Source organism: Colias philodice, chromosome 7 (assembly GCF_061535455.1).
Source record: "Colias philodice isolate Cphi_HAF_F1 chromosome 7, ilColPhil1 Martin Lab GWU primary, whole genome shotgun sequence".
Taxonomy (NCBI): domain Eukaryota; kingdom Metazoa; phylum Arthropoda; class Insecta; order Lepidoptera; family Pieridae; genus Colias; species Colias philodice.
Window position 1 is genome coordinate 9,184,933 of NC_143092.1, and position 15,108 is coordinate 9,200,040.

The 15,108-nt window shown below is 34.0% G+C and overlaps 1 protein-coding gene across 3 annotated transcripts in view; it reads left to right on the forward strand.

Annotated features, from left to right (window-relative positions):
• Positions 1-15,108, forward strand: part of FucT6 (alpha-(1,6)-fucosyltransferase 8) — a 43,426-nt gene that overhangs the window by 22,408 nt on the left and 5,910 nt on the right. For all 3 annotated transcript variants that reach the window (XM_089697554.1, XM_089697555.1, XM_089697556.1), the window contains exons 3-11: positions 3,658-3,780; positions 4,460-4,672; positions 5,106-5,271; positions 10,197-10,383; positions 10,868-10,967; positions 11,328-11,465; positions 11,798-11,951; positions 12,390-12,563; positions 14,536-14,697. In XM_089697554.1, coding sequence (XP_089553680.1) covers positions 3,658-3,780; positions 4,460-4,672; positions 5,106-5,271; positions 10,197-10,383; positions 10,868-10,967; positions 11,328-11,465; positions 11,798-11,951; positions 12,390-12,563; positions 14,536-14,697 — 1,417 coding nt within the window. The remainder of the gene's footprint in view (positions 1-3,657; positions 3,781-4,459; positions 4,673-5,105; positions 5,272-10,196; positions 10,384-10,867; positions 10,968-11,327; positions 11,466-11,797; positions 11,952-12,389; positions 12,564-14,535; positions 14,698-15,108) is intronic.

The following is a 15,108-nucleotide window of genomic DNA, read 5'->3' on the forward strand; positions in this document are numbered from 1 at the left end:
TAAAATCTTGTTATTGTGACCTTCTTTCAATAATTTGAGATAAAACAACGCAAATAAAGAATTTTCTTGCCACTACAATAAACTACAATCAATTTGGAACCCATTCCAAAACTAATCAACACGCTATTATTTATATTTTTTACTTCGAACGATATCAATGATGTTTTCTAAGTAACTAATAAGACTACAAAAAATTGACCTATACTACATTTATTGGCATCGTTTGTAGTTCTTGAACAAGTGTTATTTATTTTTTAAAATCTTGTTATTGTGACCTTCTTGCAATAATTTGAGATAAAACAACGCAAATAAAGAATTTTCTTGCCACTACAATAAACTACAATCAATTTGGAACCCATTCCATAACTAATCAACACGCTATTATTTATATTTTTTACTTCGAACGATATCAATGATGTTTTCTAAGTAACTAATAAGACTACAAAAAATTGACCTATACTACATTTATTGGCATACATATGAGTTTAGCTACAATCAACTACATTGTTTGTAGTTTTTGAACTTTCTTGCCACTACAATAAACTACAATCAATTTGGAACCCATTCCAAAACTAATCAACACGCTATTATTTATATTTTTTACTTCGAACGATATCAATGATGTTTTCTAAGTAACTAATAAGACTACAAAAAATTGACCTATACTACATTTATTGGCATCGTTTGTAGTTTTTGAACAAGTGTTATTTATTTTTTAAAATCTTGTTATTGTGACCTTCTTGCAATAATTTGAGATAAAACAACGCAAATAAAGAATTTTCTTGCCACTACAATAAACTACAATCAATTTGGAACCCATTCCAAAACTAATCAACACGCTATTATTTATATTTTTTACTTCGAACGATATCAATGATGTTTTCTAAGTAACTAATAAGACTACAAAAAATTGACCTATACTACATTTATTGGCATCGTTTGTAGTTTTTGAACAAGTGTTATTTATTTTTTAAAATCTTGTTATTGTGACCTTCTTTCAATAATTTGAGATAAAACAACGCAAATAAAGAATTTTCTTGCCACTACAATAAACTACAATCAATTTGGAACCCATTCCAAAACTAATCAACACGCTATTATTTATATTTTTTACTTCGAACGATATCAATGATGTTTTCTAAGTAACTAATAAGACTACAAAAAATTGACCTATACTACATTTATTGACATCGTTTGTAGTTTTTGAACAAGTGTTATTTATTTTTTAAAATCTTGTTATTGTGACCTTCTTGCAATAATTTGAGATAAAACAACGCAAATGAAGAATTTTCTTGCCACTACAATAAACTACAATCAATTTGGAACCCATTCCAAAACTAATCAACACGCTATTATTTATATTTTTTACTTCGAACGATATCAATGATGTTTTCTAAGTAACTAATAAGACTACAAAAAATTGACCTATACTACATTTATTGGCATCGTTTGTAGTTCTTGAACAAGTGTTATTTATTTTTTAAAATCTTGTTATTGTGACCTTCTTGCAATAATTTGAGATAAAACAACGCAAATAAAGAATTTTCTTGCCACTACAATAAACTACAATCAATTTGGAACCCATTCCATAACTAATCAACACGCTATTATTTATATTTTTTACTTCGAACGATATCAATGATGTTTTCTAAGTAACTAATAAGACTACAAAAAATTGACCTATACTACATTTATTGGCATACATATGAGTTTAGCTACAATCAACTACATTGTTTGTAGTTTTTGAACAAGTGTTATTTATTTTTTAAAATCTCGTTATTGTGACCTTCTTGCAATAATTTGAGATGAAACAACGCAAATAAAAAATTTTCTTGCCACTACAATAAACTACAATCAATTTGGAACCCATTCCAAAACTAATCAACACGCTATTATTTATATTTTTTACTTCGAACGATATCAATGATGTTTTCTAAGTAACTAATAAGACTACAAAAAATTGACCTATACTACATTTATTGGCATCGTTTGTAGTTTTTGAACAAGTGTTATTTATTTTTTAAAATCTTGTTATTGTGACCTTCTTGCAATAATTTGAGATAAAACAACGCAAATAAAGAATTTTCTTGCCACTACAATAAACTACAATCAATTTGGAACCCATTCCAAAACTAATCAACACGCTATTATTTATATTTTTTACTTCGAACGATATCAATGATGTTTTCTAAGTAACTAATAAGACTACAAAAAATTGACCTATACTACATTTATTGGCATCGTTTGTAGTTTTTGAACAAGTGTTATTTATATTTTAAAATCTTGTTATTGTGACCTTCTTGCAATAATTTGAGATAAAACAACGCAAATAAAGAATTTTCTTGCCACTACAATAAACTACAATCAATTTGGAACCCATTCCAAAACTAATCAACACGCTATTATTTATATTTTTTACTTCGAACGATATCAATGATGTTTTCTAAGTAACTAATAAGACTACAAAAAATTGACCTATACTACATTTATTAGCATCGTTTGTAGGTAAAATAGGCTGAAAAAAAGTAAGATTTTTTTTAAAGCGGGTTCCAGCGTGACGGAGCTGAACGTACTGTCCACATCTGCCAGTTTTTGGCATTTCCAACTCGTTTTGCCATCCTCAAATGGAAATTTTGGTATTTTTATAATTGTGTGTGTAAAGGTTTAAGATCTAGACGTGTTATTTTAAAGTTCAATAACATAATATCTCAGTTATCGCAAAACGTATAATGATAAATGCAAATACAGTCTTTAGAGTGACACAAATCGTGCCAAAACTTGCACGATATCCACTAGTCTATATGCTATAGGCCTATACTCTAACAATACCTAGCAGTATCTACATTCTACATATTTAATAATTATTCCTATATTTCTATTTTTTTACTGGCGTAAAACCAAATTTTTATTTTCGGATGTTTAAACGAGGACCAATTAACTCAGTATGGCTATTCATAAAAATACGTCTGGATATATGCTGCCGAAATTAGTTTTCAATTTGATATCTTTCAGTGGATAGTTTCTTTATAGGTACTGCAAACTTATTTAACATTACCTTATTTTTAATAAATAGCTATTTCAGCTATCGGCAACGTCAAAGCAATTTGTTATTTCGAAATGAACAATTTGTAGGTATTTTAATTATAATTGAGCATAGAGTTTGCGTTGAAACGGAGGTGGCGGTGCGTAAAATTAATTATATTCCTGAATATAAGCCAGCGTAACTGGCGAATAAATTTTTCGATTATTTGCTTTATGCGAATACGAGACTCGTTTACTTTCATTTCTCGTATAAAAATTGCCCATAATATTTTACTGCTGCTATCACGTTCTGGTTATGGTAAAGGTTATATTCAAATTTGGTTACATAGTAATTACATATTTGTTTGCGTTCATAAAACTTTCATTTTGTAAAGAATAAAAATATAACTATGTATTTCTACAAACTAGATATTTAACTCTACTGTTGTTTAGTGAATCGAAAATTACACAATCACCAAGTTATACTCTATCAAAGCATTCTTCTTACCTATTATTAGGTGTAAAACCTCGCAAAACCTATCAGCCCTTATAAAGATGCGCTTTTTACAAGGTCTTCTTACTATTTTAATAATTCCGCCTGTCGTAATCTTATTAAAGTGGAATTTTGTTTATCAGATGCGACGGGAGTACAGAGGAAGTGTCGGAATTCCAAGATAGATTGAAGACTGTGTCAATGCAGTTGGAATCTCTTAAACAACAGCACAATAAACTGATCGCACAGATTAAAAAGTCTTCTGGGTAAGTGTGGATGGTGGATCAATTATAATAGATCTTACGGATAGTAACTTGTAAATAAACCATGTCCAAGCAAACTGATAGAGGATCGGTTTGGTGTAGAATGTAGATACAGAAGTAAAACATCTTTTATAATGTATTCAAATCCTATATTGATAGACTATTAGTTAATGACATTGTAAAAAAATCCTGAGCGAGAATGTCCCGATGGAATTTTAACACATTCCATTCCCGATGGAATGTTAACACATTCCAGATCCTCGCCCAGGATTTTTTTTCCAATGTAATTAAGTAATAGTCTATCAATTTAGGATTTGAATAGCTTTATATTTTAAGCCATAAAGCTTCTTTCCAATAAGGTTCTGAAATCTAGAATTGTATTTATTTGCTATTCATCATTACAAAAATTGAAACCTTAAATTGTTGTCATCATCTATCATCTGTTAATTAAAAATTCTTATTCTTTTAATAATAAAAATAATTTTGTATTATACTCTTAAAAAATAGCTCTGTATAATTGGCGCATGCTGTGTTAACCTCTAATTATTTGTTACTTTATCGCAAGAACTATATGTTATATAATAATTATTATATTAAGGAATCATTGTAAACAAATGTTGGTTGACCAAATAAATAAATAAATTACGAATTTCATCTCTTTGTAAATAGTCACTTGTTTTAGACTAAACGTAAATCTCAAAGACCTGGACACTGGGTCGCTATTCGATTCAGTGGGAGGTCCGTCGGAGGAATATGAGAATCTCAGGAGAAGAATATTCTCGAACACGAAGGAAGTCTGGTACTTTCTTAATCATGAGCTGACGAAGGTTATCAAGGGGGATTATAAGGTGGAAAAGCTGCAGTCGATTTTGGACCAACTTGCACATAGGAAAGGGTAGGTTATGTCTTTTTAAATACTTATTGGATCTTGTTATAGTTGATTGAGTCTTGAAAGCAGAGAGATAGACTTCTTATGAACATTTTCTTTTAGTTTTAGAATAGCAAAATTTTTTCATGTGAATTTTTAAATAAATCATTTCTGGCAGGATTTCTTTTCTGGTCAGTTTTTCGAGAGATTAACTCATATTTATAGGATGCCGATGATTTCAGAATAATGTTTCTAATAAAATAAACTAAATCTAATTGCTAGTATAACACTCAAATAATAATCAAAATATGCGTGTGCGCATTTCTTTGAAATTAATCCAAAAAAAATTCTGACCATTGATCTGATGTGTCATTTTTCTTGACATGAACTACATCCTACCTTATATTTTTTTATCAATGCTTGCGTTGTTCTTGTAATAAAATATCTTAAATTCACCCAGGTCACTACTATCAGACCAGCAGAAACTTCCAGAATTAGACGGCTATCAAGACTGGAGGCTAGCTGAAGCAGCAAACGTCAGCGATTTGGTGCAAAGGAGACTCAAATATCTGCAGAATCCACCAGATTGCAGAGACGCCAGGAAAGTTATATGCAATTTGAATAAGGTAATTATTAAAAAAGTTGTAGGGATGAAAAAATATAACAGTATTTTTTAAGAGATTTTCTGTTATAGATTTACCAGGGAATTTATAGTATTCGACAGCTAAGCATGTTCTGACAGAAAATAGTGACAACTATTAATTTACAAAAATATTAAATCACCTCCTAAAAGTTACCTCTAACATCTGAAAATTTCTGAAATTTTTTCATTCTGAAAAAGCCAAACCAACTTGTAAATACAAAAATAGCAATATAGATTGACTCGTAAAGTTATTTCGAGTGTTATCGGCGTGTGATAATTGACGCTTAAGGGGGATTATGGCCGATAACAGGCTATTTTAATGGCGGTTCTGATTGAAATGCGCTCTTGTGTGATTTATTGTCTTTTATTAACTGATATTGTGGATTTTTTCGATTTATTACGAGATTTTTTCGATTACGATTTATGATTAAGATACCAAAATCGTCGCCGTACTCTATGGCGTGACGGTATTGCCTTGACGCGACCTTGAAATATTACTCCCAACGCACCTAAAGAAGTTTCACTTAAAAACACAATTGGAACGAATTTGGGTAGTTTATTAACAGTTGTAATACAAATTTCTAAGCAGACATCATTTTTACGAGATATTTAAATTAAAGTTTAATAAAAATGCATTCAAAGTAAAGAAGTGTCTATTTTTATATCGGAAAGTGTTGAAACAACGATCCATTATAATGACGGATGTTGTTTTAACCCATTTTCATTTATGTGACATTCTTAAAATAGCGCGATTTAATCGCTTTGATACTTATCAAAATGTGTTAAATATGTTTGTTTTGAAACGGGAAATTGTTATGTTTATTTATGGAAGAGTAGTAAAATAGAATAGAACAGTATAAATTCGGAATAGTAAATAAAATATTTACTCATATAAATAACGCTCATATAGATAAAGCTAATATGGTGATGTGTTTGTTAGTATGTTCTTCTTTCACACAGTACCTCATCAACATATTTAGGTCACTTATTTAATAGAAGTATAAGTATATTTTAAAAAATACAAGCTATCTTTGGACCAAGTTCGACGACAGTCGACAGCCCTAGCTGAAATTGAGCCATAGCATAATTTTTTAAATTGTCACTCATATACATAGATACAGCTAATGCGGTAATGCTTTATTTTGTTTGTTCTTCGTCCACACAGTAACGTATCAACATATTGAAACGGCTTATTAAATAGAAGTACCTTCTTAAAAAAAACAAGCTATCTTTGACCAACTTCGAAAGACCTTGCTTAAACTAGATTATAAATTTTTTAACATTAAACAATACATTTTTTTTTGCTTACTACTACTTACTTTTTAAAAAATTTTGTATGAGGGCTTTTCTGTTAAAAGATGTATCTACCATGGTTAATCCAATTATTCGCGGCTTCGCCCGCGTTTTCAAAGGAAAACCTGCATAGTTCCCGTTCCCGTGGGATTACCGGGATAAAACCTATCCTATGTGTTATTCTGATGTATAAGCTATATTGTGATAAAGTTTCATTCAAATCCATTCAGTAGTTTTTACGTGAAAGAGTAACAAACATCCATACAAACTTTCGCCTTTATAATATTAGTAGGATTATGAATAGGAAATTCGTACTAATGTTATTCACAACTACAGTGTTATCGATCTGTGAAACAGATGTAAAATGTATTAGTTCAATGCCAATATAAATAAATAACATAGTTTTGTACAAGATTCGGGGCTTACCCTGAATTCTGTTGCTGTGTGAAATAATAATAAATAATCATTTGTCAGAATATTATTTTTACAGTTGGTTCGTGTGTTGATAAAGAAAAATCTTTGCTAATATTATAAAGCTAGCTTGTCGAACATGTTTATCTCGAGAAGTACTAGTTCGAATTTTAGAGTTATTTTTATGTTGGATAATTCATTTATCTAGGAAGTAGAAGTTAATATAATCTATAAACTCAAACTCAAACATTTATTTATTCAATTAGACTTCTTATAAAAGCCCTTTTGAATCGTCATAACATTTTTAACATTTACCACTGATTCGGAAAGCAGTATCTATGGAAAAGAACCGGCAAGAAACTTCAGTTGCTCTTATAAAATATAAATATCATCGCGGGTTTAACCCCGAATCACAACTAATACAAAAAAAATATATATGGATCGTTTACTTCACAAAAACTAGACAAAAAATAATCACACTTATACCTATTTACATTATTTCGTGTGTGACAAAAATTGTTAAAGTACATTTATCTGATCTCGAGTGCAACGAACCATGTGAAGATACTGCGGTCCCCGATTTTCCGAGGTATAATTAGTTTGACAAACAAACGTGCTAACATTTACACAATACATTCTAACGGTGAACTAGGTGTTAGTCGAAAATGTGCTCTATTGTTATAGGAATAAGTCTTAATTTGTATTAGTTATTGTTAAGTACATATTTTGGTGGTAATTCATTTTATTTGTATCAATTGTATAGGCACCCGTTACACGCTCAATCTAGAATGTGATCCTTGATCATGATCATTGATCTCAATCCAGATTGACTGTGTAATGTATTTGATTGACGGATTGTACAATCTGATCAGAAAATATCTAGATTTTTTGAAATCAACGATCTCGATCCTTTGATCGAGATCCTGATTGATCGTGTAATGTAACATGCTATCAAATTACGTCAGTCTGCGTTCGGAGCGCGATGGAGTCGGACGACAATAACGACGATATTCCCGGACGATGGCCCGGCCGCAAGTGCCATTAACGTCGAAAACGCCGGATATTTCTCCAAAAAATTTAATGCATAGAAAATTATTGAAAATATGGAAAAATGTTTCTATTCTTTAAATGATTTCTTTAAATCGTGATATTAATAAAAACGTGTTAATTTTAATGTTATTTAATGTATGTAGGTATATTTAAATAATCTGCAATGTAATCGTGAAAAATTTGTATGCCAATTGTTTGGCGAATTGTGCGGACTATTTTATTAATTAAATCATGTGACCTTGTTTTACCACAATTCTGACAAATAAATAAATAATTTGAATTTGATGATCAAAACATCCTTCATCCTGTAGTAATTTGTGTAATCCTCTTCCTCTTCTGTAGTCCGTACTATAAATTTCATCTAACAAGTTCAAATGTGTATAGATGTTGCTTTTTAGTAGCCATGGTTTAACCCAGCGTTTCCTCTACACGCGTTTTTTCAAAGAACAGGCAACATAATTATTGCTGCACAAGCTTTGTTCTTATTCAGATCCATTTAGTTTAGGTTGTGAATGCGTGTGCATTTGACAATGTCGAACAGTGGACTGATATGATCTGGATTGACCATCTAATGTCGCGACGATCCACATAAAGATTCGTCAGTCCGTCACCTAACTTGAATCGTGATCTGGATTGAGCGTGTAACGGGTGCCATAGAGATATTTTTGTGATCCAGTAATCACATTGTGAATAAAAAATTTAATTGTCTCCTCACACGGTTCGTTGATTTATTTCAATCATAATCAACGATTTTAAAGTAAAAGAATCCGATGCGGATTTTGCATTAGATACCTACCAAGAATGTTTCATTTTTTATCAATTAACATAAATGTGACAGTAAAAATATTAATTTGCAAAACTTGCAATTAAATTTGCAAATAATTGCACGCCTCATAAGCGAAGCGTTGAGGTGGGTACTACTGTCACTTCGCGCAAAACATCTGATTTTTCAAACTTAAAATGTCTTTATGTATCATACATTGCACTTGTAAGATAATACATACACACACATATTAAGAAAAAACACTATTTTTAACGTTCATGATATTTTTGATGTCATTTTTGTTATTTAAACTAGTAAAAAAACAGTTTAAAAAAGTTCTGTCTTGGACGTCCGTGTGTCTGTATGTGCGGATCCTTTTTCTTGTTAACACGATAGCGACCGAAATACTTTACTAATCGAGTCTTTTTTTTTCTCTTACGCTTGAGTATGCTCAGGAATAGAACCCTTTCATTTTTCAGGGTCTGATTCGATGTAGTTTAATTGTTATTAAATAAACAAAAATAATAATTAATAAATATTTATTAAAAAAAAATTATGAGGCGTGCACTTTTGGATTTTCCAAATTATTTAAATTTGAAATCGGTGGTAAATTTAAAAATATGTAATGACGTTTCAAAAGTGCTTCTATAAGAAGTCTAATTGAATAAATAAATGTTTGAGTTTGAGTTTTGAGCAATATGGAAATTACACATTTTAATGGGTTTAACCATTCATAAAGTATCTTATATTTGGAGCGAAGACGCCAAACTAAAGATCATGAAAATTGATCCAGCCATTCTAAAGTTATAATCGGTTTAACTAACTTTATACTATAAAACAAGAAGATACAGCTTATCTGCACTCACTAGGTCATTATATGTACTATAATGTTATCATAGGACGAGCACTTGACCCCTTCATATGCTTATAGTAACACGTGGTTTTAACGTATTGTGGGAAATGCTCATGTTTCTTACAGTAAAACAATGTTTAGATAGGTAATATGGCATTATGTAATTATCAGATAAACTCTCTTTACTTATTGAAATGATAAGGAAGTAATAAAAGACAAAATTACATGGATAACAGATTTAGAGATTAACATAAACATGATGCCAATTAAAAGAGCATTGAAAGGGCAGAATTACCGTAGATTGGAATGTAGAAAATAGTAATATCAGTCGTCCACGGATATAATAAATATTTTCAATTTAGAGATACTTCACGTCCGTCGTTTGTGACGAAGGTATTTCAGGATTTTTAAAAATTTTACCTAAGTAGCAGGGCAGGGCAAAAAATCTTTATGTTCAAAATGATCTTTATAATTATATTTATATCAATAAAATTTTACATTGAAAAATAACCTAATTCCAAAAATAACCTCTTTCCAGGGCTGCGGTTTCGGCTGCCAACTTCACCACATAGTATACTGCCTTATATTCGCATACGCTACCGAAAGGACACTAATACTCAACTCTAAGGGCTGGAGATATAATACGAAGGGGTGGGAGTACGTGTTCCACCCTATATCTGATAGTTGTGTGTCTGCGTATGACGACAAGGTTGTGCAGTGGCCGGGTGAGTTTATACAGGGTGATTTTTTTAATTATTTTTTGGTAGGAATGATATCCTCAACTCCAAGATAGTGCAGTAGCCGGGTGAGATTATGCAGGGTGCTTCTTTTTCTTTTTTTTTGGGAGAAATTGTAGGGTGTGTTCAAAGTGAGGTTGGTTCTTGTCTGAGTATATAAGGTGTTTTATTTTTCAATTATTGTTTGATAGAAATTATAGGCTGTGTTTAAAGTGAGGTTGGTTAAGTTTATTCATCAGATTTTTCTTTAATGGCGTTTTCGCTCTATATTGACCGAAAGCAAAAAAACAGTGGAGTAGATTTCTATCAACACGAATAGGTCACTTGCCAAGGTATAGCTAAATTGATGACAAAATAAATACCTTAAAATCGGACGTGCTGTAAAAATAATATGTTATAATAGGAAATTATACAATAATGAACATTCCAATATTTTTGTTAATAATTAACTAAACATTATATTTGTTTTCAGCGGCATATGATCCAAAAGTGGTATCTCTACCGTTCATCGACTCCATCTCGCAGAAGCCAAAGTTCCTGCCGCTCGCCATACCTTCGGATTTAGCACACCGGTATGGTAATAACTGTTTATATCTAGAATTAATTTGATTTAATTTATAATAGATATTTTATTTGGGTTTTGGTAGATTTTGGTTTCACCAGAATATAAATTAAAAAAAAATTCAGATAACATTACTTTAATGTGGTTAATTATTATTATTTACATGTTTTACAATGAATGTTTCTTGTCATTTTTCAGTATAATTGTTACACACAGTAAAATATTACTATTTTCATCATTAATTAAGTTTCTACTTGATGATTGCAAAAAGTCTTAGCTTGTTCAGTCATTTATTTTTTACAAAATTTATAACACAAATTATTTTTTGTACAAACTTCCTAAAATTTGACTTTAATAACAATAATTTCAGGATAGTACGTTTCAACGGAGATCCAGCGTCATGGTGGATCGGACAAATGCTCAAATACATATTAAAGCCGCGGCCCGCCATGCAAAAGGCGATCAATGAAACAATATCCAAAATGCACTTTAAGAGGCCGATTGTGGGGTTCGTATTTCAATTTTTATTGAAGCTATTTTGAATCGTCACAGCATAGATTTACCATCATTTTTTATTAGACATGACACTTTGAAATTTCATACAAATATCTTTATGTTCCATACTTAAATTACGTGTTGTACACAAAAAGGAAACAGATTTAAAATTCTATATTTCAAACATAAAAATATGATGCATTGTGTCAAACTTCAAAGTGATGCTAAAATTTTTAAGTCTTATTTTGCGGTCCACTACTATCGTATCGATTATCTGGGTTTAAAAAAAAAAAACTACTATTACGTAACTACGTAATTTTTTTAAATCTATCTTTTTTTTCACAGAGTACATATACGTCGCACAGACAAAGTGGGAACAGAGGCGGCGTTCCACAGTATAGACGAATATATGGTGCACGTCAAGGATTATTATGACCAGTTAGAAATTACACAAACTGTAGACGCTAGGAGAGTATATTTGGCCAGCGATGATGCTAATGTGAGTATAATATTTTTGATAAAATTTTGTTTAAAAATTTGTCCCAATAGTCCCAGAGATAAAGAGAAAAAGTTATGAGGAGAGAGAGAGAAGAGAGATAGAAGAGAGAGAAGAGAGAAGAGATAGAGAAGAGAGAGAAGTGAGAGAGAGAAGAAAGAGAGAAGAGAGAGAAGAGAGAAGAGATAGAGAAGAAGAGAGAGAAGAGAGAAGTTTTGAGAGGTGTCAAGGGAAACCCGGATGGAACGAAGTTAATAAAATAGCTGTATTTGCTTTCGATGAGAGAGAGAGAGATTTCTGTCGCAAAAAGTGTCGTTACAACTTTTCGTGAGAATTTTTTCCGTCCAGCCCACTTTCACAACGCGCGATAAGGAACTTCGTTCCAATAAATTGATATTATAATTTTTGATATTGATTTGATATATTATTTCTCCTCCACAGGTGTTAGAAGACGCGCGCAAGAAGTACCCAGAGTACACGTTCCTCGGCGACGCGTCCATAGCCAAAACAGCGGCAACACACCGCCGCTACACGCCCGTGTCGCTCACCGGCCTGCTGGTGGACCTGCACCTGCTGGCCCTGTGCGACCACATCGTGTGCACCTTCAGTAGCCAGGTGCGTGACCCGCTATACACACACACCGCCGCTACACGGGACGCTCACCGGCCTGCTGGTGGACCTGCACCTGCTGGCCCTGTGCGACCACATCGTGTGCACCTTCAGTAGCCAGGTGCGTGACCCGCTATACACACACACCGCCGCTACACGTGTCGCTCACCGGCCTGCTGGTGGACCTGCACCTGCTGGCCCTGTGCGACCACATCGTGTGCACCTTCAGTAGCCAGGTGCGTGACCCGCTATACACACACACCGCCGCTACACGTGTCGCTCACCGGCCTGCTGGTGGACCTGCACCTGCTGGCCCTGTGCGACCACATCGTGTGCACCTTCAGTAGCCAGGTGCGTGACCCGCTATACACACACACCGCCGCTACACGTGTCGCTCACCGGCCTGCTGGTGGACCTGCACCTGCTGGCCCTGTGCGACCACATCGTGTGCACCTTCAGTAGCCAGGTGCGTGACCCGCTATACACACACACCGCCGCTACACGTGTCGCTCACCGGCCTGCTGGTGGACCTGCACCTGCTGGCCCTGTGCGACCACATCGTGTGCACCTTCAGTAGCCAGGTGCGTGACCCGCTATACACACACTAAACGTGACGCGACTGTGTCACGTGAGCAGAGTGTGACGTGACGACGTGACGGTGAAGCGCTCGAGTGACTATAAATGGCTTTGGCAGACAGAGCGCGAAGCGGCCGTCAAACAGAGCGCCTGCGCTAGCAGTACGCAACGCTGGCGCGACATTATGTTAACACATAGTACTATACATCTCGGCGTTACAGCGCGTCCGTTCTACGCTTTGACGCGCGCTAATAACGCGTTCTATTTGACAAAGCCATTACGCGTACTTAGCGCGCGGCAAAGTTTGAAACTATATTGTCGTATATAATAGCAAAACGCATAGAGTGACGACAAATTAACCGTCTGACGCGCGCTACATACGGCTTCTATTGGGCAAAGCCATAAAGGCTTTGTCAGACAGGACGCGTACTTAGCGCGCGTCAGAGCGTTAAGTTGACGCCGCGATATGACGCTAAGATGTGTTCTACTACCATCGTAGAATACCGTCAAACAGAGCCCCGGCGCTAGCAGTACGCAACGCTCTGTCGCGGCGTTAGGACGCTTTAACGTCGGGTGTTGTATTTTTTTACAAATTTTATTTTAGCGTCGGCGTTAATAGGCGTAAAATAATAATAAAATACTGCATAATGACCAAATTTTGTGCCCACAATTTTGCCTTCATTGATATATATATCAATGAAGGCAAAATTGTGGGCACAAATCGGAGAAGAAATTAATGAAACTGGTAAGTAAAAAATTCTTCCGACTCCGGAGTTAATATCGCTGTACCTTGTTTTGTTCGTAAGTAATAATTATGTAAACAACATGCAGCTTTAATAATATCAATTGCTGTGTCCTAACGCGCGCTAAAGCGTTCTGTTTGACGAAGCCTCGCGCGACGTTAAAACAAGACGCTGTAGCGCTACTACGCAGCGCTAAAATACGCGTCCTATCTGACAAAGCCTCCTTCAATGTTCGCGTATACTGTCAGTAATTATAATAAACTAGCGGTCCGCCCCGGCTTTGCCCGTGGTACATGTTTACGTTTTCTCTACATAAGAACCATCCTCGTACTTCAAGGAATACAATAAAAAAAGAATTATCGAAATCGGTTCAGCCGTTCTCGAGTTATGCGCTTACCAACACATTTTGCGATTCATTTTTATATATAAGAAGAAGAAGAAGAAGAAGAAGATTTATGACATGTTATTTGTATAGTCACATTAAGGGCCGATTTTTCAATGCTTGAATAAAACTTATCCGTCCAATAAATATTACACGATAACATTCAAATGTCAACTGTCAAATACGGACAATTAACATTCGTTTTTAAAATGGTAGTTTTATACCTAAATTTATTATTACCACTATTATTTATTATATCGTAATTGATTACAAACAGGTGGGTCGCGTAGCCTACGAGATGATGCAGACGAACCGCTTGGACGCGTCGCTCGCGTTCCAATCATTGGACGATATCTATTACTTCGGCGGGCAGAACGCGCACGACCGCCGCGCGCTGCTGCCGCACGTGCCTAGCGAGCCTAACGAGATTGCGTTACAGGTGAGATATATAAATATACATTGATTTTTTGAAGTGAAAACTTCTTTAGCGGCGTTGAACACTTTTTCTGTAATGGGTATAAAATCTTAAACTCGCGTCAGGACACGTGACCTGATCGAAAAAGCGTAAGACGTATAACATTCCAAAATATCAAACATGCTCAACGTTAATAATCAAGTTTTCACTTCTGCCGGCACTCTCGGAGTGCAACCCGTCTTTTTTATTATATTTGCATGCCGATTTTTTATCTATTTGGGCTGGAAAATTTAAATCTGAAAATTTAGGTATATAAAATAATCATGTCCGGTGTTTGAAATGAAATTCCTCCAAAACGGCTTAACTGATACCCATGAAATGTTGGATGCCGATTTTCCGAAAACATCTATTTTCATACTCCTAAGTGATAAGAGA